Here is a 20,037-nt window from a genome sequence, read left to right on the forward strand (position 1 = left end):
ACTGAAATAGATTATTCCACTGTGTTTGCCGTTACTCTCTGCTTTCAGATAAGGTGTCAGACCCACTGTGAGGACACTGTAGTCCTCGCAGTTTATAACACTTGAAGTACCTCACAGATACTTACTCTCACCCAGTGGACTTGGGTGATCTCGGGTGGAGCAGCCCCCGCACCCGTTCCAGGACCCGCATGCTGGAGCGGTGTGCGGTGGGGCTGGCGCAGGGGGTCGGCAGCCTCTCCGGCTGCTGCTGGTGAGTGCACTTGGGCCAGCGGTGAGCTGATGTCTGCCGCTGTTGCTGTTAATTGTATGGCTGCTCTCTGAAGTTAGACCTACACATCCCTGTGCATTTAGCACTGGCCTGTCTTGACCTCGTGCTGCCATTACTACACAACCTGACGTTGGATGGAAGCATGTCTGTCTGCTGTCTTTCCTCTTCCAGTCTCTGCTTGTTAGATCCCTTTCTCCATATCTACAACCCTACAGAGAGGTAAAGCATCTTTGCTGGGGTGATGAGAAATATACATGAGCTTAAACATGCAAAATGTGGCCCTTGGGGAGGGGGCTGTTCCTCTCCTGATGTTTCGCTTCCTCTGCTCCCTGCCAAGGGCTTGCTCCTTGTTATGGAAATGGTAGCAGCCAAGTGCAAAATAGCTGTGGAGGCCCTGGAAGCAAGTGAAAACTCTCCATGCAAGTAATGAAGGGTGTAATAAAATCATTTATTGCATTTTGTGCAGACAGGAGTCTAGAAAAATTAATACAGTTAAAGCAGTAAAGCATTAACAGGGAGCATTCAACAGCCAAGGAGCCACTCCTCCATTAATACCTGCACAGAGAACACAGGGTCTGTACTGAGGCGGCCTAGTGCACGATACTGAAACACCGAAATTAAATGCAAGCCTAATACTTTTTTTTTTTTTTTTTTTTTTTTTTGGTTTGCAACCTGTTTTATTTACAAGGTTTTAAACTTAATTGCATTGCTCTGCACACAGATTCTCCAAAACACAAAGCATACTAGGTCACTACATGTCTATTGAAATATTGCACTCGAATAAAAGTCACTTGAATGGACGTAGAACACCTAGCTACAGTGATTAAAAGGTTATTGAATGAACTGACTTTGTGGTAACATTCATAACAAATATATTGCACATGTAGCACAGAAAGTGGTGTAACCAGCAAATCTTAGACCTTTTGGTCGTTCTGCTAGTTTTTAGTCCTGCTACACAGAGGAGGGTCTTGACTCTTCTAGTGCAACTCTTACTCTTGTGCAGTGTCTAGTCCTTCCTCTTGTCCAGCCATGGGCCGACACCGACCTGGGCTGGACACTGCCTGTGGCTCCTGTAAGTGCTGTCCTGGGGCTTGCTGCCTGCACTGCATGGTGGCTGCAGCAGCATGAGCTGCCTGCTGCTGCCGCGTGCGGGGGCCTGCGCCTGCCCCGCTGGGAGGGATGGGGCTGCTCAGTGCTCCCGCAGCAGCAGCAGAGCATACGCCATCGCCGGCCTGGTGCTGTGTGCTGGCCGAATGCGGCTGGGGCTCCCCGCCTGCTGTGGGCTGCTGCTGTCCCGCTGTCCTGGCAGGTTGTGTCTGGTCAGTGCTGCTCCCAGCAGCAGCCTGCCCATGAAACAAACTTGGGGGTCAAGACCTTCCTGTCTGGAACAAAAACCAAAATATGTCTGCGCATGTGCCAAGGAGGAACTTGCATGTCTACCAGAGGAGGACACTTGTCTTCACCAAGGTGGAACAGCAGAAGGGTGCTCCATGGGGAAACTGAACACTCACAGAGGCCAAACGTGCAGGGCTGGGTTTGTAAACTAACATGCAGTGCTGTCTGCTAAAACTGGCCCTCTCCAGCCAACGGCGAGGAAGAACTCGCTGTAGAAACCAGCACCTTTCTTGCCACAGCCAAATTTTGCCTGGCAGGGGCGTTGAGGCAGCCCTGGCTCTGTCTAGAGCTGTGCCCCTGCCCTCGCTGGAGGATGAGGAAGGGGAATGGCTTTCATCAGCAGTAGTGATGGAAAGGGCTCGCGTTCCTGCTCCCTGGGGAGCCTTCAATCACAGGTTGAAGTGGTGCTGAGGGGGAATGGGATCCATTGGTGATGCTGGGGAGGCGATAAAGCAATTCTCTCAGCGGAGATGCATGCCCTGGTCTGCTGTCTCACCACTGCTCTGCAGGCAATGTCATTCCCTGCTACCCTGTACCTGTGGCTGAAGGAAGAGTTATTTGGCCCTGTTGCTGCCCAGGGTGGATGCTGCCTGCAGCCTCAGCACAGGCAGGTGCTGGTGGTGGCTGCTGCTGCTGCTGCACATAACCTGCCTCTGCACTCATGCCCTCGGTGCTGCCCTGCGTCATGCGCTGGGCAGGAGGGCACCAGGCTCGCTGCCGCAGGAAAGCACCCAAAGCTCCAGGTGGAGCGGCACAGCAGGGCAATAGCCAAGCTGTGATTAGAGGGTGACCGCAGGGAGCGAGTGGCATCTTCTTGAAGAGGCAGAGCAGTTGGCAAGTGTTCTAGGCCCAACAAGTATGGTGCTAGCACATGAGTGGGCAAGGTTGCTGTGCATGCCTCCCCCATTGCTGTAGAAGTGCCTCAAATAATTCTGGGAGGCTGGAAACAGCATGTGAGCATGTGTGTGGTGGCGTAGGACCAGCTCCAAGGGGCAGAGCAACTAGACACTGGCAAATCCTGGTTCCCGTGGGGCTGCCCTTCCCAAACCTAAAGGAACTTCTCACTTGCAGGCGCCTGACTGGTCTTCCGACAGCTCCTGAGCTGCTGAGGCAGTGGCAGGACCAGAGGGTGCTGCCCTGGGCACCTGCACCATTCATCAGCCTGGAGCACCTGTGCTGAAACCAGGTCTCAGCTCACCCTGAGGTCACCTCCTGTAAACGCCGAGCTCCCCATGCCCTTGGGACTAGCTTCCACACCAAAGTCTGCGGCACAGACTGACACAGCCATGCAGGTAGCCGAGCTACCCCGGCAGAAGGCCTGGCTGTGGCTGCGGCTGCGGCTGCTGCTGGAGAGAAGGGAGGCACTTTGGGAGTGATGGAAATGTAGGAGCAAGGTATGAGCAGGCACAGATGTGCAGCTGGGGCTTGGTTTTGGTCTGGGAGCGTGTCCAAGTATTAAAGAAGAAAAAAAAGCAACAACAAAACAAAACCCACACCCAACATCAAAAAACCCCACTGCTTTTCATCCAAGCAGCCCCAAATAACTTTGGCCCGGACCTGGGGGCGTAGAAGGGCTCTGCAGTGGCAGTGGGGACTGGAGTCTGGTGCAGAAGCAGTTCCTGCTCTCAGGGGGCTGGAGCTGAGGCTGCAGCCACTCTGCGGGCAGGAGCGGGGGGCTGGGTGCTGGGACCAGCCAGGGCTGCCCGTGCCAGGCAGGAGGCAGCTGCTGCCAGGCCACTCCTGGGGATGCCGCGGCAGCACCTGCTCCCTCTGTGCCAACCGGGAGGCTGCGGGTCGCATCGCGCCTGTCTCAGTGTGGGGCAGCACTGGGGAGGGGTCTGGGGGGCTGAGGAGGCGAGTGCTTCAGCGCAGGGGCTTAGCTCTGGCGGGGGGACAAAGCGCTGCCGCTTCAGGCCAGGCTGGCACAAAGCAGCCAGCACTGCTGGGAGAGGGCAACTCTTAGCAGGCTGCACTTCAAGTGGAAGCTCAAATCTGCTATGAAACAAGTTCAGAAAAGTCTGTGACTTCTTTTCCCTGAAAACTCTTAAGAAGCTAAATTGAGAAGAGAGTGAACCTGCAACCTGGCCCTTTCTCAGGGGATGCCGGTGGCCAGGGAAGGCTGCAGCCTTCACCACCGCTCCAGAGCACTTGGTGCGACGGATGGGCGCCCATTTCATGCGGGAGCAGCCTGTCTCGGCTCTCTGTCCCCATGGCCTGGTGCTAGCAGAGCCCTGCATCTCTCAGAATAGATATAGATCTCTATATATAGACTTCATCTGGTTCTATTAACATAAATATGATCACTTTAAAAATACACGTACTGTATTATGTACACTATGTACATGGGGCGGGGGCGGGTGCGGGCAGGCACCCTGGCTGCCCTCGGCACCGCTTCCTGCGTGGTTCCTGGAACCATTCACATTTGTTAAAAGCTCCTCAGTTTCTCTGGCGTGAGAGATGCTGGGCGGGGAACGACAATGTGGGGGTGACCCTGCAGCTGCTGCCAAAGGTAAGACGTGTTTGAACCGTCCTGGTGCACCCTGCTGCCTGCACGTGGGGGCTGCCTGCTGCGGGCCGGCGGGATGGGACAGGCTTTGGCTGCAGCAACTGTGTGGCCGGTGCCTGGGCCACCCTGGCCAGCCAAGTGCTGTGATGCCCAGGGGGCAGTGGGACCCCTACAGCTACCCCTCACTGCGGCGTCTGGCCCTGACAGACCAGGCAAACAGGCTTTGCATATGTTAAAAATTACACACAGATCTGCAGTCTCCTACAGCCCCATGGCAGCGTCTGCAACTGCCTGGGGCTGGGTTAGCAGCAAAGCCCTGGGGAGCAGCAGGGAGAGCAGGGAGCACAGCGGGGCATGGAGCGGGTCCGGATGCACGTGCAGGTGCTTGGACCGGCTGGCCTGGCCAGTGCTGGGGGCCCAAGAGCCTCTGGTGTCCCCCAGTGCAGCGTGGCAGGGGAGCCAGTTGGGGGAGGCTAGGACACCCCTGTGCCCCAGCCAAGAGCAAGTGCTGGTGCCTCGGCCAGGGGGTCAGCAGCACCCATCCAGCTTCAGCAGCCGGAGAGCGGCTCCGGCTCATGCTGCACATGGTGGGCCTCTGCTCGGCTCCAGACACTGCAGCTCCACGCTGTGACCGCTGCATGAGCGCCAGGAGAGCATCAGGGTAAGGAGAGGCTGGAGTCAGTGGGGAGGGGTACAAGGAGCATCTCCCACCCACCTCAGGCCAGAGCTGCATGAGCGCCAGGAGAGCATCAGGGTAAGGAGAGGCTGGAGTCAGTGGGGAGGGGTACAAGGAGCATCTCCCACCCACCTCAGCCCACATGCCATTGTGGGATTGCTGCACTCCAGCACCCAACCCCCTGCAGCTGCCCCCCACCCTCTGCCCCCTCCAAACCATCACTCTGCATCTCCGCACGCTTGGCCCATGGCCTCCGGAGACGGATGACACCAAGGCAGCAGTGAGGTGGGGTTGTCCAGGCCCATACTGGTGAGGGGTGGCCAGGGTGCAGCGCCGTGAGTGGCAGCCCTGGGTGCTGCCGCAGGTGGGGAGAGGAGCGTCCGGCAAGGAAAACGTGCTGGTGGCCTCTCTCTTCTCCCAGCACCTCTGCAGGGAGGCCAGGCGTGAGCTGCAGGTGGCCACAGGGCACAGGCGCGTCCAGCCAAGCTCCACGCAGGGGTAGCGGCACGGTGGGGCTGGGTGCCCATCTCGGCACAGCCACCCTCCTGCCCGGCCCTGGGCTGCAAGCAACAGTGCTGGTGCTGGCAGCAGGGCTGGCCCTGCCAGGGACGAGCAGTGGCAGCAGCGCTGGTCTCTGGTGCTCAGTCTGCGGTAAACTGTATATATTTATATATAAACAAGGACAGCAGTGCTGTGATGTTGCAATGAGGAACAGCTGCTCTGGTGCTGGATGCTCCCGGAAGATCTGGTGCTGGAGTTCGAATGGAGAGATCAGGGGTATGGCCAAAGCCAGGTGAAGTTTCTGCGCACTGGCTGCCATCAGGCCTTCCCTCCTCCCCTCCAGGAGCATGGTGCAAAGGGGTGGCGGGGCTCTCAGCGTGCAGACAAACCTCTCTCGCGCGCCGTGTTTCAGGAGTAGATGGTGATGACTTCCCGGCCCCCACCACGCACCAGGAGCACTCTGTCCAGGTGCTCCGTCAGCACCTCTAGGAACTCCATGTCTGCACAGCAGTCAAGGACCAACGCCACACTGGAACACGGAGACAGCCCCACGGCATCCCTGCCCATCCTCATGCCTGAGGAGCTGAGCCAGCGGCACCAACACCCCAACACCAGAGCCAGGAGCTGGTGGGGTCAGTCCTGAGATGAGGCGCCAGGGGAGTCCACCCGCACTGGTGCCACGTGACGGGGACCACGGCTGAACCCACCCCAACAGACAGCAGAGCCCTGTGGATCCCTGCCCATGCCCCCATGATGTGCCATCATGCTCATGTGTGTGGATGCAATGCCGTCTGGCCCCATCACCCATCCTGTACACGTCAGCTCTGCCGGACAGGCAGGCTGGTGCCAACAACGGCTGTCAGACCCAGCCAGGGACAGGAGGCATAGAAGGGCCTGGGCTCAGGCACTAGACCTGTGCCCCTTGGCACTTGCTCACAAGAGCCACCAGCTTTGGGGGAGTCCTGGCCCCTAGCCCTGAGGCAGCAGCACCGTGGGAAGGATACAGTTCTCATCCCCTTTCCGGTTGCGGGGAGGGCCTGGCATGTTCAGCAGGACCAGCTTGGCGTCCTGGGACTTCTTCACAATCACCTCATTGAGCTTCACGGCTGTGTGCATCCTCCGCACATTGGACTGGTTCCTGGGGGAGATGGCACATGTAGGCACAGGGACGGGAATAGCCAGCTTCTGGCCCCACAACGGTCCCAAGGGACACAGGGTGGGCTGGCCCTCTGCCCCAGAGGGGTCCGGGGCTGGACTGCAGCATGACCTCGGGGTGCAAGAAGCTTTGTCTGGCACGGCTGCTGGAGAGTCTGAGCATGCACCAGCAGCCGTGAACTGCAGGGCTCTGTACGGTGCCTGCGCACAGCGGCACACCACAGCTGCGCGGGGCCAAGCCGTGCAGGAGCGAGCAGCAGCAGACGGCACGAGTGTCACTACAGGTGCCCGAGGCCAGGCTCGCAGGAAGCTGCTGGCAGCGTAACAGGGCAGATGGGGAGCACGTGGTGTGGGCACCGTGCGACACACCGAGTCTGTGCAGGGGCTGGCAGCCGCAGCCCCCGCATGCTGCTCGGGTGAGCTGTCTAGCACGGTGCTGGCAGCAGCTGCTGTAGCACAGCCAGCTACCCTTATGCACAGGAGCAACCCCGATGGCTCCAGGCGCCTTGCCCCACGGGTGGCAGCCCAGCTCCCCCCACCCTGGGACTCAGCACCCAGCCAAACCCAGACTTACAGGTTCTCCCACTCCCTGCCAGGAGCACGATGGGGCCGGTCGGGAAGAGAAAGAGAGAGAGAGAGAAGAGATGAGCACTGGGTGTGCACCCCGAGTCCCTGCAGCGCATGCTGCCCAGGAACCCCATCCCTCACAGGCGCAGCTCTGCGTGGGGATCCCACCCCATCTCCCACCCAGCCCCGCCACGGGGGCGAGGTCAGGGCACCCAGGCTGCCGGACTCCCTCCTCAGAGCAAGGATGGAGCTGGTGCTGCCAGGGCTCTGCCTGCACCCGCCTGGCCGCGGCAGGCAGGAATAGCTGGGGATGAGGGGCACGGGTGGGATGGAGTGGCAGCACATGGGGCCGTACGGCTTCATGTTGAAGAAGTCCTTGATGCCCTCAGGGCTGACAGGGCTCTTGCTCTTGTTCTTCTCAGCAACAGACTTCTCTTTGGTCCAGGTGAGATGCACCTTCTCGGGGGCTGTCTCCACCTCATCACCAGGGGACTGGGAGCTGCTGGAGAATGTGGTGGCATTTTTGTCGTGGATGAGCTGGACCTGCAGAGAGGAGAGTGCGACAGTGGGCAGAGGCCAGGACTGGCCATCTGCCTGGGCTCCATCCTGGTGCAGCCCCTCACCTCCTCCTCTGGCTTCTCCTCGCCGTCGCCCACCTGCTCCTCAGGGACACTCAGGCGCAGGCGTGTGTTGGCTGGGTTCTTGCGCCGGATGGAGCCGCGGGACTCATCCGTGATGCTCTGGATCTGTGCAGGACAGGGTCAGACAAGGGAGCGGGGCAGAAAAGGGCTTGTCCGCACAGACCCCAGCCTGCAGCCCCGGCTCTCCAGCAGGATGAGTGCACAGAGCTGTGGGGCAGCTTAGTCAGCAGCACAGCCACCCATGGGGGCTGGACCCCAGGCTGTCCTGCGGCCTCACCTCCCGCTCCCGCTCATTCTTGGTGAGGTGCATTTGCTTGAGGATCTGGGAGCGCTGCTCCATCACCAGTGTCTTCTCGTAGGTGTAGGCGGAGATGTCACTCTCATGCTGTGGGGGGAACAGGAGAAACCATGGGGCAGGGTGAGCTGCACCCAATTCTCCCAGCCTGGCCCTGCATGTCTCTGTGGACCTATGTGTTCCCATGGTGCTGCATGTCCCCATGGTGCTGCATGCCCCCGTGGTGCTGCGAGCCCCTGTGGTACTGCGTGTCCCCTCTCTGTGGTGCTGCATCCCCCCACGGCAGGGTCTGCCTGGCTCTCCCATGCACAGCATCCCAGAACTCACCATCTCCACCACCTCCACCTCAGCGGTGATGCGCAGGTGGTACAGGAATGTGGTCAGGTCTTTCTTCATCTGGATGCTGTTGTCGTCCATCTGTGCCACCGTGAAGATACGCATCTTGCACTTGCGCCAGACCTGTGAGACAGGGGGGTATGGGCACGGCTCAGTGGGAACAGCCTTGGCCCCCTGCCCCACACTGCGAGGCCCAAGATACCTTGTGGTGCCGTAGAAGGAAGGGCAGCAGCATAAGCATCCCCCCATCATGGACAATCCACCAGACATCGATGTGGCCCTCCGAGAACCGCTCCTGGTTGCCCGGGAACATAGCAACATTCTTGGCCACCAGCAAAGCCAGGTGCCCAGCTGTGGTCTCTCGCACCAGCTCTGGGAAGGAAAGGGTCAGGTCAGCCGGAGCAGCTTGCAGCCCCCCAGCCTGAGTCCGGCAGCACCCGTCCCTGCAGTGCCTACCAATGAAGTTCCTCCAGGTCTGGTGGTCCTCCTTCTGGCGCCAGCTGCGGGGCCAGCCCACCAGCACTGTGTTGTGCTGCAGCCCCCCCAGCCCACTGGACTGGATGAGATGGGACATGCCATCCCGCAGGTTGGAGGAGATCACCACCTGGCAAAAGCCCTTCACCTTCTCTGCTTCCATCAGGCGGCGGATGGACTAGAGGCAGGAGAGAGAGGTCAGAGACCACAGTGCCCAGTAACGGGCGCCTGCCGCGGGCACAGCAGCCACCAGCCCCAGCAGCGGCACCCTGGCCAGGTGGGGTGCAGGGTACAGGTGGCAGAGCGCAGGGTGCAGGGGTGCGGGTGCAGGCTGCAGAGCACGGGGTGCAGGGTGGAGGTGCAGGTCGCAGAGTGCGGGGTGCAGGCTGTGGGGTGCAGGACCCCGCAGGGTGTGCAGGTCTCCGTGCCCCACGGCAGACTGGCAGCTCTGGGCTGGGAGGGGTGAGGCACGGTGGTGAGCGGAGCTGGCGCACAGCTCTGCGCCATGCCGAGCGGCGGGTCTCCCCGTGCCAGAGCTCTGACGGGTGGCAGAGCAGCAATTAGAGTTATTTACTCAGAGAAATTATAACATGTCTGCATGGGAGAGAAACTGTTTGCTTCCGAGGGCTTAATCTCATTAATGTGCCACCCGGCTGGTGCAGAGGTGTAGGGGGGTGGGGAGGGCTCTCACTCCAGCTGGGAAAGGCTCCGGTCTCCCACCCCACCTGCCGCCAGGGCCAAAGGGTCTGCAGGGAGGGTTGGGGCTGTGGCAGCTGCAGGGGCTACAGGGCAGTGAGGAGCTGCTCAGCCAGCAGCACAGCAGCCCCTGGCTGGGTGCTGTGCCACGCTGTGCTGTGCTGGACCATGCCAAGCCCTGCAGCAGCTGGCTACAACTGGGACCAGTGCTTGGCTGGTGCTGATGTCTCCAGCACCTGGGGAGTGGGCCTGGGGTCCAGAGGTCCCCATGGTGCTCTGAACACTGGCAAAGTGAGGAGTGTCTGGGCTCTGCCCAGTGCCACCCCAGTGCTCTCCCAGCCAGCTGGGGCCACCAGCCCTGGCCATGGGGCAGAAACATCCCTGGGCTCCTGGGGACAGCTGTGAGCACCCAAGCTGGCAAAGCCCGATCCAGTGCGGGCAGCAGTCCCGGTGCAGGAAGCTCTCACCTCCTCTGCCCTCTGTGCCTGCGGGTGGTTGTCCAGGAAGGTCCCCTCCAGCACGGAGGCCACGATGGTGAGGCCCTTGCCGGCCTTCAGCTGTGATGTGAAGGACAGGAGCTGCGGGTGCACCACGTTCTGCTCCTGATCCCCACGGACCAGGACCAGCAGCTGTGGCCTGGAAGGATAGTCCTGTGGTCAGCACCCATGCCCCAAGGCACTCACACAGGCCCCCCAGCCCCTGGCCCCTGGCTCGGCCTCACCTCCAGTTCTTGGTGTGCGGGGGACCTTCCTCCAGCCGCAGCAGGGCATAGCGGGCCGCGCTCAGGGACAGCCCCCGGATCCCGTCACCCCACTCCTTCTCCGCCCTGCGGGAATCAGCAGCACGTAAGGGATGGCCATGGCTCCGGCCACAGGGCACTGCACCGGCACCCTGCAGTGTCCCAGGACGAGCAGCCCAGGGGAGCTGAGCCGTTCACGCCGAGGGGCCAACGTACAGGTGTCAGTGCTGGCCAGGGTCTGCGGCACCACAGTTGCCCTTACCCACGGTACTCAATGTATTTGTAGATAAGGCCAGCGATCAGCATGGCGACCAGGGCATAGTACCAGGAGCAGATGAACATCAATGCCAGGCAGAGGCTCATGCCCAGGAAGGACAGGGTCCTGTGGAGAGCACCGCGCCGTCAGCGCCCCAGCCCACGCAGTGGTGGCCCGGGGTGGGTGGCAGGACACCGGTCCGTTCCTGTCCCATCCCATCCCAGCTCACCAGTGGTAGTAGCGGAAGCGAGGCCGCCAGTTGGGTGTCCGCAGCAGCGTCTGCACTGCACACGCCAGGTTGACAAACATGTAGCACATGAGGAAAAACCTGCAGGAGAGAGTGTGAGGCTGAGCCAGGCATGCTGGGCCAGACAGGGGCTGCAGCCGGGCCTCGCCACACCTCCCAGCCCTGCAGTGGCCTGTGCTGGAGCGGGACCCACCGAGGGACAAGGACGCCAGGGCCGCAGAGCAACCAGAGCCCAATTCCAGCCGAGAAGGGGCTCTGGGCTCACTGTGGGGCTCCCCTCTTCCCAGGCAGGGGCCGGGGCAGCAGGAGCATCCTGCTCCCCGAGGAGCAGAGACCCACAAGTGCCACCCGCCTGGCCAGGATGAGGGGCATGGGCCCGTCTGCTGCTTGCAAAGGTGTGGATGGACAGAGCATGCTGCCTACATGGAGAGGATGGGAGCCACCTCGTCCAGGGAGGCAATCAGGATCCCGATCTCGCAGATGCAGGCTGTGAGCAGCAGGGCCCACGTTGGCTCCCCATTGGCTTTGCCGTGGCCGAAGACCTGGGAACAAGGATGGGGGAGAGGGGCGCGTCAGGGCTTTGCAATGCCAGTGCAAGGTGGCCCTGGGCAACGGTCCTCGGCACAGCGTGATGGGGCAGACCCTCCCAAGCACCCAGCCCTGGCTGGGAGCAGGCAGCGGGTGCACCGGGGGCATGTGAGCACTGCCGCGAGCAGGTGCACATCCCGGCTGGGTCCGGGCCGGGGGAGCAGTCCGAGGGCTGGCGGGACTGTCTCCTGTCGCAGGTACAGCCCGGCTCCCAGCAGACCCCACAGCACTCCCTGCACCCAGAGCAGGGACCCCCACCCAGGGACAAGCCACAGCTCAGCCTGGCTACAGCCGGCATGGAGTTGGGCACCCCGTGCCCAGCACAGGCATGCTGCCAGTGCAAAGCAGCTCCTCCTGTGACTGCAGGGACACGGGGGCGGGGGGTGGGGGGGTGGGGGGGTGAGGGAGGGGGCCGGAGGCGCATGTCTGGACGCATTAGAGGGTGTGGGCGGTGCGAGCAAGCAGAGCTCAGGCTGGCAGGGTGAAGGAGGGAGGATAAAATTAGCCCGCTCTTCCCTGGGGGGAGCTGTCGGGTTGGATTTGGAGAGATGAGGTTGCGAGAACACATCTTCAGAGAGCAGATAAAATATGAAGCGGCACAGCAGCGGGGGGAGGGGATCCTGACCTTTCCTGGCACTCTCCTCCCACTGACACCACAGCCGAACCCACCGCGGTCCCCGCTGCCGCGCCAGTGCTGGCGGGAGAAGGCCGGGGCAGCCGGGCTGCTCGGGCAGGGGGCGGTGCGGGGGGGAGGCGGCGTGGCGGTGCCCACCAGTCTCCCATGCTGGTGGGAGCCATGGCCACGGTGGGTGCACGGGGCCGGCGGTGCGGGGCTCGGGGACACCTACCCTGAGGAAGGGCACGATCCCATCCCTGGAGATGGCTTGCAGGAGACGAGGGGCTCCGGTGAGGCTCTGCAGCCCAGCCCCACACGTGGAGAAGAAGGAGCCGATGACAATGACCCACGGGGACGGCCACGCCAGGGTGCCAACTACCAGATTCCCGTTGACGGCTTCACCAAACCTGTGGGGCAGCAGCAGCACCTGCAGCTCTGTCCCATGGCTGACCCCCAAGAGCACCAGCGCTGCGGCAGCACAACCCCGCTCCCCAGGGCAGGTTGGCCACTGAGGGACACTGCCATGGCAGGGACAGGACAGGACAGGACCAGGGAAGGGCCCTGCCCTGGCTGCTGATGGCTCCCACCAGCTGCGGAGGGCGAGCAAAGGGCAGGGTCTCAGGTTAGCTGGGGGTCTGTCCCCATCCCCCACCTGTGACTGCGGGCAGGGATGAGGGAGAGGTGTGGGACAGGGGCTCCTCGTCCCCTGTGCCAGGAGGAGGCCGATTCAGGCTGCGTGCAGTTGGATCCCGTTTATGTTGGTGCTGGCGACCCAGAAGTGTCACCTGCCGCGTGCAGTGAGCTGGGCTGCCCCAGATACGAAGGCAGCACAGGCAGCCCTGCCTGTTGACAAACAAGCGCACTGCCTGCAGCTCTGGAGCAGGAGGAAGGGCTGCGGATGTGCAGCAAAACATGGAGGGGGATTCAGAGCACACACAAGCCCTCAGTGCCTGTTACAAACTCAGGCCCCTCCAGAAGCCCCCCACCCCGGTGTTCTCACCCCAGGAGACTCTCCAGTGCCACCCTGTCTGCCCAGTGTGTCCCAGCTACAGCCCCCCGCACACACACCCCACCTCCCGCAGGGGCTGCCTACTGCCCCAGCCTGTTCCTGGGGGGCTGCTGGGCTCCCCCCATGCCTGCCCCACATGGTGCCAAGACACTCACTTGTCACGCAGGACAACCCCCTCGATGCATGCCCCAAAGAGGACAACAGAGCTGATATCTGCCAGGCAGTTAAGGAGAGCCAGGAGGATGCAGTGTCCCGTTTGCTTGCCTGCCCCCCACCAGCAGGGCACCGTGACCCCCATCCCAGCCTGGTGGGGCACCTGAGCGGGTTTGGCCCACACAGTGAACCTACCTGCCCTCAGCCCCACACAGCCCAGGCTCAGGCGAGCCCTGAAGGATACAAACTGCAGAGGTGGTGGCGATGGCCAGGATGGTGCCTGTGGGGATGGACTTCTGGGCGTCCCGCAGGTCTCCGGAGCGGTTGGAGCCAGCCATGATGCCTGGGGAAAGGGGATGGCGCCACGGTGGGCAGAGCTGCAGCCCTCACCCGTCCCAGCGGGCAGGACGGCTCATGCCAGGCACCGCACAAGTCCCGGGCATGGCAGGGCACCAGCTCAGTGGTGTGCCAGGACAGGGAGCAGGCACAAAGCTGGCAGCAGAGCTGGTGCTGCCATGGTTCTGGGCTCCCAGCCCACTCCCCCCAGTACTTCTTCCCCAGCCGCAGTCTGATGCCACTCAAGGATTAGGCTCAAAACACTCTTAAGTGACTTGTCTCATTAGCACTTAATTAGCTAAAGCAGGGATAGTGACTGCAGCAGGGACAGGGACAGGGTCCAGGCCAGCGCTGCTCTAGGAAGGCAGGAGGCCAGGCTGGGACAGAGCTGGTGCCAGCAGGTACAGCACAGCCCAAGGGACAACCCGCGCTCCTGCTGTGGCAGCAGCAAGTGTGGCTGTCCCACCGTGTCTGGTAGGGCAGGACCTCACCACCAGGATGGGGCCACCTGTAGCTCAGCCACCACTGAGGGGACACGCACCACGCAAAAACCAGGACCTGCCGGTAAGTGGGCACTGGGCAGGAGGGTGGCAAGGGACCGTGTGCCCAGCAGCACCACAGGGCCTGTCTGGCTGCTGGGACCCCCACAGTGCCAGACCCCACCGGTGATCCCACCACCTCTGGCACCAGCAGAGCTGCAGGCAGGACCAGGCAGCTGCACCCCACGGCACGTCCACAGCAGGACTGGGGCTGGGGGGGCTCCTCCACCCCCAGGGAGCTATAAATACCAGAGCTGCAGGACGTCAATGCAGCACCGAGCAGCACCGTCAGATCTGGAGCGTGGGTGGCTGCGTGGGAGGTGCAGGCTGCGATCCCCCCCACCCCCCGCTGCCACACCCAGCACCGGGGCAGTGCACATGGGGGAACACTGCAGCACCCGGCAGCACGTGTGCCAGCCGGTGCCCTGCGGCACGCGAGCGCGGCGCTGGCGGCTCCCACCTGTGACCGAGGGGAAGTAGATGCCGACGAGCAGGGTGAAGTAGGAGGTCATGTCACTGAAGACGTAGGGCTGGTCCATGTCCACCGGAGTGTCGGGGGGGCTCACGGAGGGCAGCCCCCGCTTCTCCACGATCACGCCCTTGGTCAGGTATGAGCTCCAGAGGTTCTCTGCAAGGAGACAGGAGGGCAGGCAGCGCAGCCGGCGTGAGGAGGTGCCGGAGAGCTGCCCACACCCAGCACGGCACCCTCGCACACCACAGCCCAAAGGGACAGAGCATGGGGGCATCCAGCACTGCCTCCTCCCAGCTCCGGCCTGACTGAGCTGCCAGGGCTGCTGGCATCCAGCTGGTGAGGGATGGGGCACCCCCAGCCCATCACAGACGGGCAGAAACACCCGGCCTGGGGCACAGGCCCAGCAGCGCAGGTCGGCAACCACAGCAGGTCCGTCTTGGCACTGGCATCACTCCTGCAAGACACTGGAGCAGCTGATGTGGGATTGCAGCAGCAAATAATTAAGAGGGTAACGTAATTAATGCTGATCAACACAGGTTTAAGGAAAGTGGATCGTGTCAGAGTAACTTGATAATGTTTTTGATGGGATTACGAGCACAGGGCTGATGTAACAGGCTTAGTGTCCCTCCACGTGCTGCCTTGGCCGCAGACTGCGGTGAGAAAGTGGAGCAGCAGAGAGCAGCCAGTGCCTGGGCACGGCAGGGAGAAGCCAACAGCCCTTGGCACAGCATTGCAAATGGGCTGCTGAGTGGGTCCAAAGGGGCCCCACAGGGACCAGCCCTCAGCACCTGGTGCTGAGCACCCCTCCCCAGCCTCATGAGTTACCCGGACCACTCTCATGTGATAGATGGGGCTGGCAGCCCCCACTGACACGGCCCTGCCCAGCTTATTCTCCCAGAAAGGCACATTTCTCCCCACAGGGAGACCCAGCATCTGGGGCACAGCAAGCCCTGACCACCTCTGCTGGGGGCCATGCAACGACACCCCATCTCGAGATGTTGCCAGCCTGGTCACCCTTGCCACCAGCCACCCCAGAGCAGGTCCTGGCTCTGCTCCACACGTCTCAGCTGTAGGAACGTTTGCTGTCTGCTGTTGTGACAAGGACTAGCTGGGGTGGGCAGAGAGTCTATGTCCCCTTGCTGGCAGGACAGTTACCAGCAGGACCAGGCTGTATCAAGCAGCCAGGGACGCGATATCTGCTCCATGAGACCTCAGCATGGGATGTCATCATAAGCCTCCCAAACACCCAGCAAACACGCTCCACCACATTGTCACAGCACAGCACAGCAGCCACAGCCCCAAGTGCCACATGCTTAGCAAAGCCCGAGCTCCCAAACTTGGGTCCACACAGTCATCGCAGCAGGGACAGGCTGGGGTGGCCTCGCAGGCACCCTGGCGCAGTCTCAGCCTTGGCACCCAGTGGCGACGCAGCTGGGGCTGTCCCACGGCAAGCGCTAGCTGTGCCCAGGCAGCCCAGTCCCTGGCCTGCTCCGTGGGACCCACCACAGACAGAGCCACCGCACGCTCATTGCGTGCACTGGGCACGTTAGCACAGCCAGTACATCCACCACCCTGACACCCACCCTGGCGCGCCGAAGCGCCCAGCGCGGCTGCTGCACCGGGAAAGGTCTGGTCCTGCTTGCAGCTCCGCGGGCAGGGAAGCCCAATGGGGTGCTGCACTGCGCAGCCCCGACACCCACCCTGGCACAGGGGTGCCCAAAGCAGGTCCTGCCGGCACGGCCCTGCGGAGCCCTCTGACACACACCCTCTGACCATGGCACTGAGCCTCTGCCACCCACTGTGTGAGCACCTGGCAAATGTACCAGAAGCTCTGGAAAAACAGGTCAAAAGTGGCTCCTCCCAGCAAATTCATGAGTTGTTCTGCGGCCCTGGCCACTCTCCCAGCACAGCTGCGGCCACAGCAGCAAACTGCTCCCGAGGGGCAATCACTCCTCATGAAACCTCAGATCAATACCAGCCTTTCCAAAGGCCAAGAGGAAGCAGGAGAATTTATTCCTCCCCAACCTTTGGGCATCCTTCAGAGCCATCCTGCTGTGGTCTTGCTGGCACAGACCACATACCAGTGGCCATAGCACCCAGCTTGGTCACATGGTGCAAGAGTCCATCCTGCTGCCCAGCACAACGTGAGCATGGCTCGCTGCGGCCGAGGGGCAGAGCAGCCCACGGAAGAGACCACCTGTGCACCCCCTCACCTGGAGCCAGCACTGCCCACCTGCCCGGCATGCCCAAGGGGCCAGCTGCGCACCTGACAGCCCTCCACAGCACCAGCCCCTCCACCAGCCCTGCCCAGCAGGCATGTCCACTGCCCCACCATGGCTCCCTGGGGCTTGTCTTGTGCCTCCATCCCTGCACCCACATCCCTACACCTCTGTTCCTGTTTCTCCATCCCCGTGTCTCCCATCTCCGTGCCTCCCTTCCCCTGCCTCTGTCCCCTCTCCTCCATCCCCATGCCTCCATTCCCATGCCTCTGTTCCTGTGCTGTGCCCACCTTGGATGAGGCCGCTGGCAGCACCAGGGATGCCCTCGATCTCAGTCACATTGTTCATGGTGAAGTACTCATCACAGGTGGCGTTGAGGAAGCGGGAGGTGCAGAAGAGCTCCCAGAGCTTGGAGCCCACTGTCTCGTTCCCCTCCACCACCATCTTGGTGCAGAGGTCAAAGCCATGGCGCGAGAGGGTCCTGTTGCCCAGGAGGCAGATCCTGGCAGGGGGGCAGGCAGTCAGTCATGCACCTGCACACCCCAGCCCCGCCGCAGCCCAGTGGGATGCCATACTCACGGGAAGCTTGGTGGGTCAAAGGCTGACTTGATGACACCAGCATAGATGGCAAGGATGGAGAGGATGACACAGCCCAGGAAGACCAGGGCAAATTTGTTGACGTACTTGACCCCCACAAACACCACAGTGGCCATGCAGGTCAGCACGCAGGTGCCATACACACGCATGTTGTTGAGCATTGCAGCTGCCTCCCCACTGGCATCTTCTGCCTTGAAGATGGCCATGGCTGGGAAGATGTAGGCCTGGGAGAGAGTCATGGTGTCACTGCCTAGCTAATGGCCCAGTGGAGGGGACCCTGGGGAAGGGTCCCTCGGCCCCACTGCAAAGCCACAGCCTCCTGATGGGCCATGAGAAGTGGGCAGCACAGGCAGGTGAGAGCATATTGCCCTGCCAGGACCTGAGTCCTCGGCACCACACAGGGGGAAGGACCAGGCACCTACCAGCAGGATTTCGATGGTGCCCAAGATGTACATGGCGCCGGCAAAGGTGGTGCCCAGGTAGAAGCAGAGCCCCACAGCACCACCAAACTCCGGTCCCAGGGAGCGTGAGATCATGTAGTAGGAGCCACCCGCTGCCAGAGAGAGCAAAGGTGGATCCCAGCCAGACCCCCACAGCACCCCCGGTCCTGCCAGGCATCCCGGAGGGCAGGATGGGGCCAGGGCAGCCCTGGTCCCTGCTCCAGCACAGAGCAGGACACAGTCCCCAGGGCCCCAGAGCAGCGGGAGCAACTGTGCTGGCAGAGACGTTCCCCAGGAGCCCAGCAGCCAGGTGTGACAGCCATGGGGACACGTGTCCCCTCAGGCGCTGGATCCCCAGGGACACAGGCCATGCCCTGCTCTGTCCTCCCAGAGGAGCCCTTGGAGCCAGGCTGCTGGGATCGATGGTCCCACCGTGGCAGCAGGACGATAAATAGCTTTAATTACAGCCCGTGCTGGGGCTGTCAGTGCTGCGCTCAGCCTGGCAGGCCAGCTGGGCCGGCACAGCTCACCCACTCCCGGCTCCCTGGGGCTCTGTGGGGCTGGATAAGCTCTGGGGCAGGCAGCCCAGGGGCACCCACCAGCCAGACCCCGCTGGTGCTTCCCCGGGGGCAGAGCCTGCCCACGGCAGCATCCTGGCACCTGGTGTGGCTCAGGGAGGCCGGGGGAGAGGCTGCCCCCCTGCCCAGCCGGCGGCACCCAGCACACCCAGCTCCCCATCCTCCTGCCGGCATGGCTCCCAGCTCCCCGGCAGCCTCACCAGTCTGGCAGAGGGAGGAGCCGTGGCTGGCGGCTCTCACCACCATCTGCACCTCACGGCTCTGGGGACGGGTGGTGGCTCAGGCTCTGTGCTCCCCCAGGCCGTGGGGAACCCACACGGGCTGGTGGCGGAAGGCTGGGGAGAGGCTGGCAGCCATGTCCACCTTCCCGTGTGCGGCACAGGGCAGCCCCAGCGCTCACCAGTGCAGCTCAGGATGGCCTGGAGGGATGCTCTCTGGGAAAAGCCCTTTGCCAAGCTCTGCTCGCCCCTCCTGGGGCGCAAGACAGATGCCCAACCCAGCAGGGAGCCAACTCCCCTCACCCCAGCACACACATGGACACAGGCTCAGCTCTACCTGGCACCACACCGTTGGTGGCAATTGCACTCATGGAAATGGCCGTCAGCATTGTCTGCAGGAAGGAACAGAGAGTATCAGCACCCAGCAGAGCTCCCTCTTCACTGGGGCAGAGGGACAGGAGAGTGGGAAGGGAGAGCTGGGGCCACAGCAGGACATGGGGGTCCCTGGGGCCATGCCGAGATGTGCCCCAGGGCTGGGCTGTCTGTGGGGAGAGGCAGATGGACGGATGGATGGATGGGCAGGCAGCACTAATGGCCAGCAGTGCAGTGGGGGGCTGAGCCCCTTGGAGGGACTAGCAGTGCCATGAGGGGCAGGGCATCCCCAGGCTGCCTGTGTTCAGTGCTCCCAGCCTCTGCCCTGGGGTCACTGTCTTGGTGACCCGTCTCGATGCGGCATGGTGCGCACGGTCAGAGCAGGGGGGACCCCTGCCACATTCCCCCCACATGGCAGCTACAATCTGGGGCACCATTTGAGCAGTGTTCTGTTGCCGACTCCTTTGGGAAGCTGAAGGCTTCTCCTTGCTGTAAGCAGGGGAGGGGTAGGGGCAGCGGCAAGGGCAGGGGCAGGGGCAGGGTGGGCTAGCAGGTAGTGCACCTCTCCACAGCCTGGCCAGCTCAGCTGGTTACACCCAGACCCTGGGTGAGGCCAGCAGGGACCTGGTCAGCTCCATCACTCACGCAGGAGCAGCAGAGGAAGACCATGCAGAAAGACTCCATGATGCCGGCGATGCCCACCACCCAGGTGAGGCGCAGGAAGAGAATGACCCCAAATATGTTCTGGAGGCAGGGCAGGTAGACGCCCATGAAGGTGCCCATCCGTGGGGCCTGCCAAGGGAGGGGGCAACCATCAGGGCTCACGGGCCTGGCTGGCGGAGGAGCGAAGGGGTCCCGCTCCTCCTGCAACACAGCCAGGGACCCTGGGTGGGACCACCCCCCAGCAGGGCTAAGGGACCCAGCTGTCCCTGGGGCAGCCCGTGGCCTGGCACTGTACAGCCAGGAGAAGAGGCTGCATCCCTCCTGCGTTCCTCACCTGCACTGGCTTCTTCTTGCCCCCATCATTGTTCTCAGCCTCCTCATGCTCCCGGCTGCCCTGTGGCAGGTTGGTGTAGTTGGCCAGCCCGCTCAGCAGGGATGAGACCATTGGGCTGGTGTCCATCTCCTCCTGCACAGAGCAGAGCCCC

General features: G+C 62.3%; 1 protein-coding gene across 2 annotated transcripts in view; it reads right to left on the reverse strand.

Moving 5' to 3' along the window:
* Window positions 1–695: 695 nt before the first annotated feature.
* Window positions 696–20,037, reverse strand: part of SLC12A5 (solute carrier family 12 member 5) — a 34,263-nt gene continuing 14,921 nt past the window's right edge. The window contains exons 3-27 of one of the 2 annotated variants that reach the window (XM_055813514.1): window positions 19,887–20,018; window positions 19,535–19,681; window positions 18,855–18,909; window positions 17,704–17,834; window positions 17,264–17,505; window positions 16,975–17,186; window positions 14,454–14,621; window positions 13,363–13,461; window positions 13,121–13,178; window positions 12,189–12,363; window positions 11,176–11,294; window positions 10,735–10,833; window positions 10,512–10,631; window positions 10,232–10,336; window positions 9,978–10,146; window positions 8,797–8,992; window positions 8,543–8,712; window positions 8,332–8,463; window positions 7,987–8,094; window positions 7,692–7,814; window positions 7,424–7,611; window positions 7,076–7,090; window positions 6,351–6,484; window positions 5,736–5,846; window positions 696–5,596 (exon numbers count right to left, since the gene is read on the reverse strand). In XM_055813514.1, coding sequence (XP_055669489.1) covers window positions 5,755–5,846; window positions 6,351–6,484; window positions 7,076–7,090; window positions 7,424–7,611; window positions 7,692–7,814; window positions 7,987–8,094; window positions 8,332–8,463; window positions 8,543–8,712; window positions 8,797–8,992; window positions 9,978–10,146; window positions 10,232–10,336; window positions 10,512–10,631; window positions 10,735–10,833; window positions 11,176–11,294; window positions 12,189–12,363; window positions 13,121–13,178; window positions 13,363–13,461; window positions 14,454–14,621; window positions 16,975–17,186; window positions 17,264–17,505; window positions 17,704–17,834; window positions 18,855–18,909; window positions 19,535–19,681; window positions 19,887–20,018 — 3,189 coding nt within the window. In that variant the 3' untranslated portion in view covers window positions 696–5,596; window positions 5,736–5,754. Of the gene's footprint in view, window positions 5,847–6,350; window positions 6,485–7,075; window positions 7,091–7,423; window positions 7,612–7,691; window positions 7,815–7,986; window positions 8,095–8,331; window positions 8,464–8,542; window positions 8,713–8,796; window positions 8,993–9,977; window positions 10,147–10,231; window positions 10,337–10,511; window positions 10,632–10,734; window positions 10,834–11,175; window positions 11,295–12,188; window positions 12,364–13,120; window positions 13,179–13,362; window positions 13,462–14,453; window positions 14,622–16,974; window positions 17,187–17,263; window positions 17,506–17,703; window positions 17,835–18,854; window positions 18,910–19,534; window positions 19,682–19,886; window positions 20,019–20,037 lie in introns of both variants that reach the window. The other variant, XM_055813516.1, reaches the window with a different exon arrangement.

Source organism: Falco peregrinus, chromosome 9 (genome assembly GCF_023634155.1).
Source record: "Falco peregrinus isolate bFalPer1 chromosome 9, bFalPer1.pri, whole genome shotgun sequence".
Taxonomy (NCBI): domain Eukaryota; kingdom Metazoa; phylum Chordata; class Aves; order Falconiformes; family Falconidae; genus Falco; species Falco peregrinus.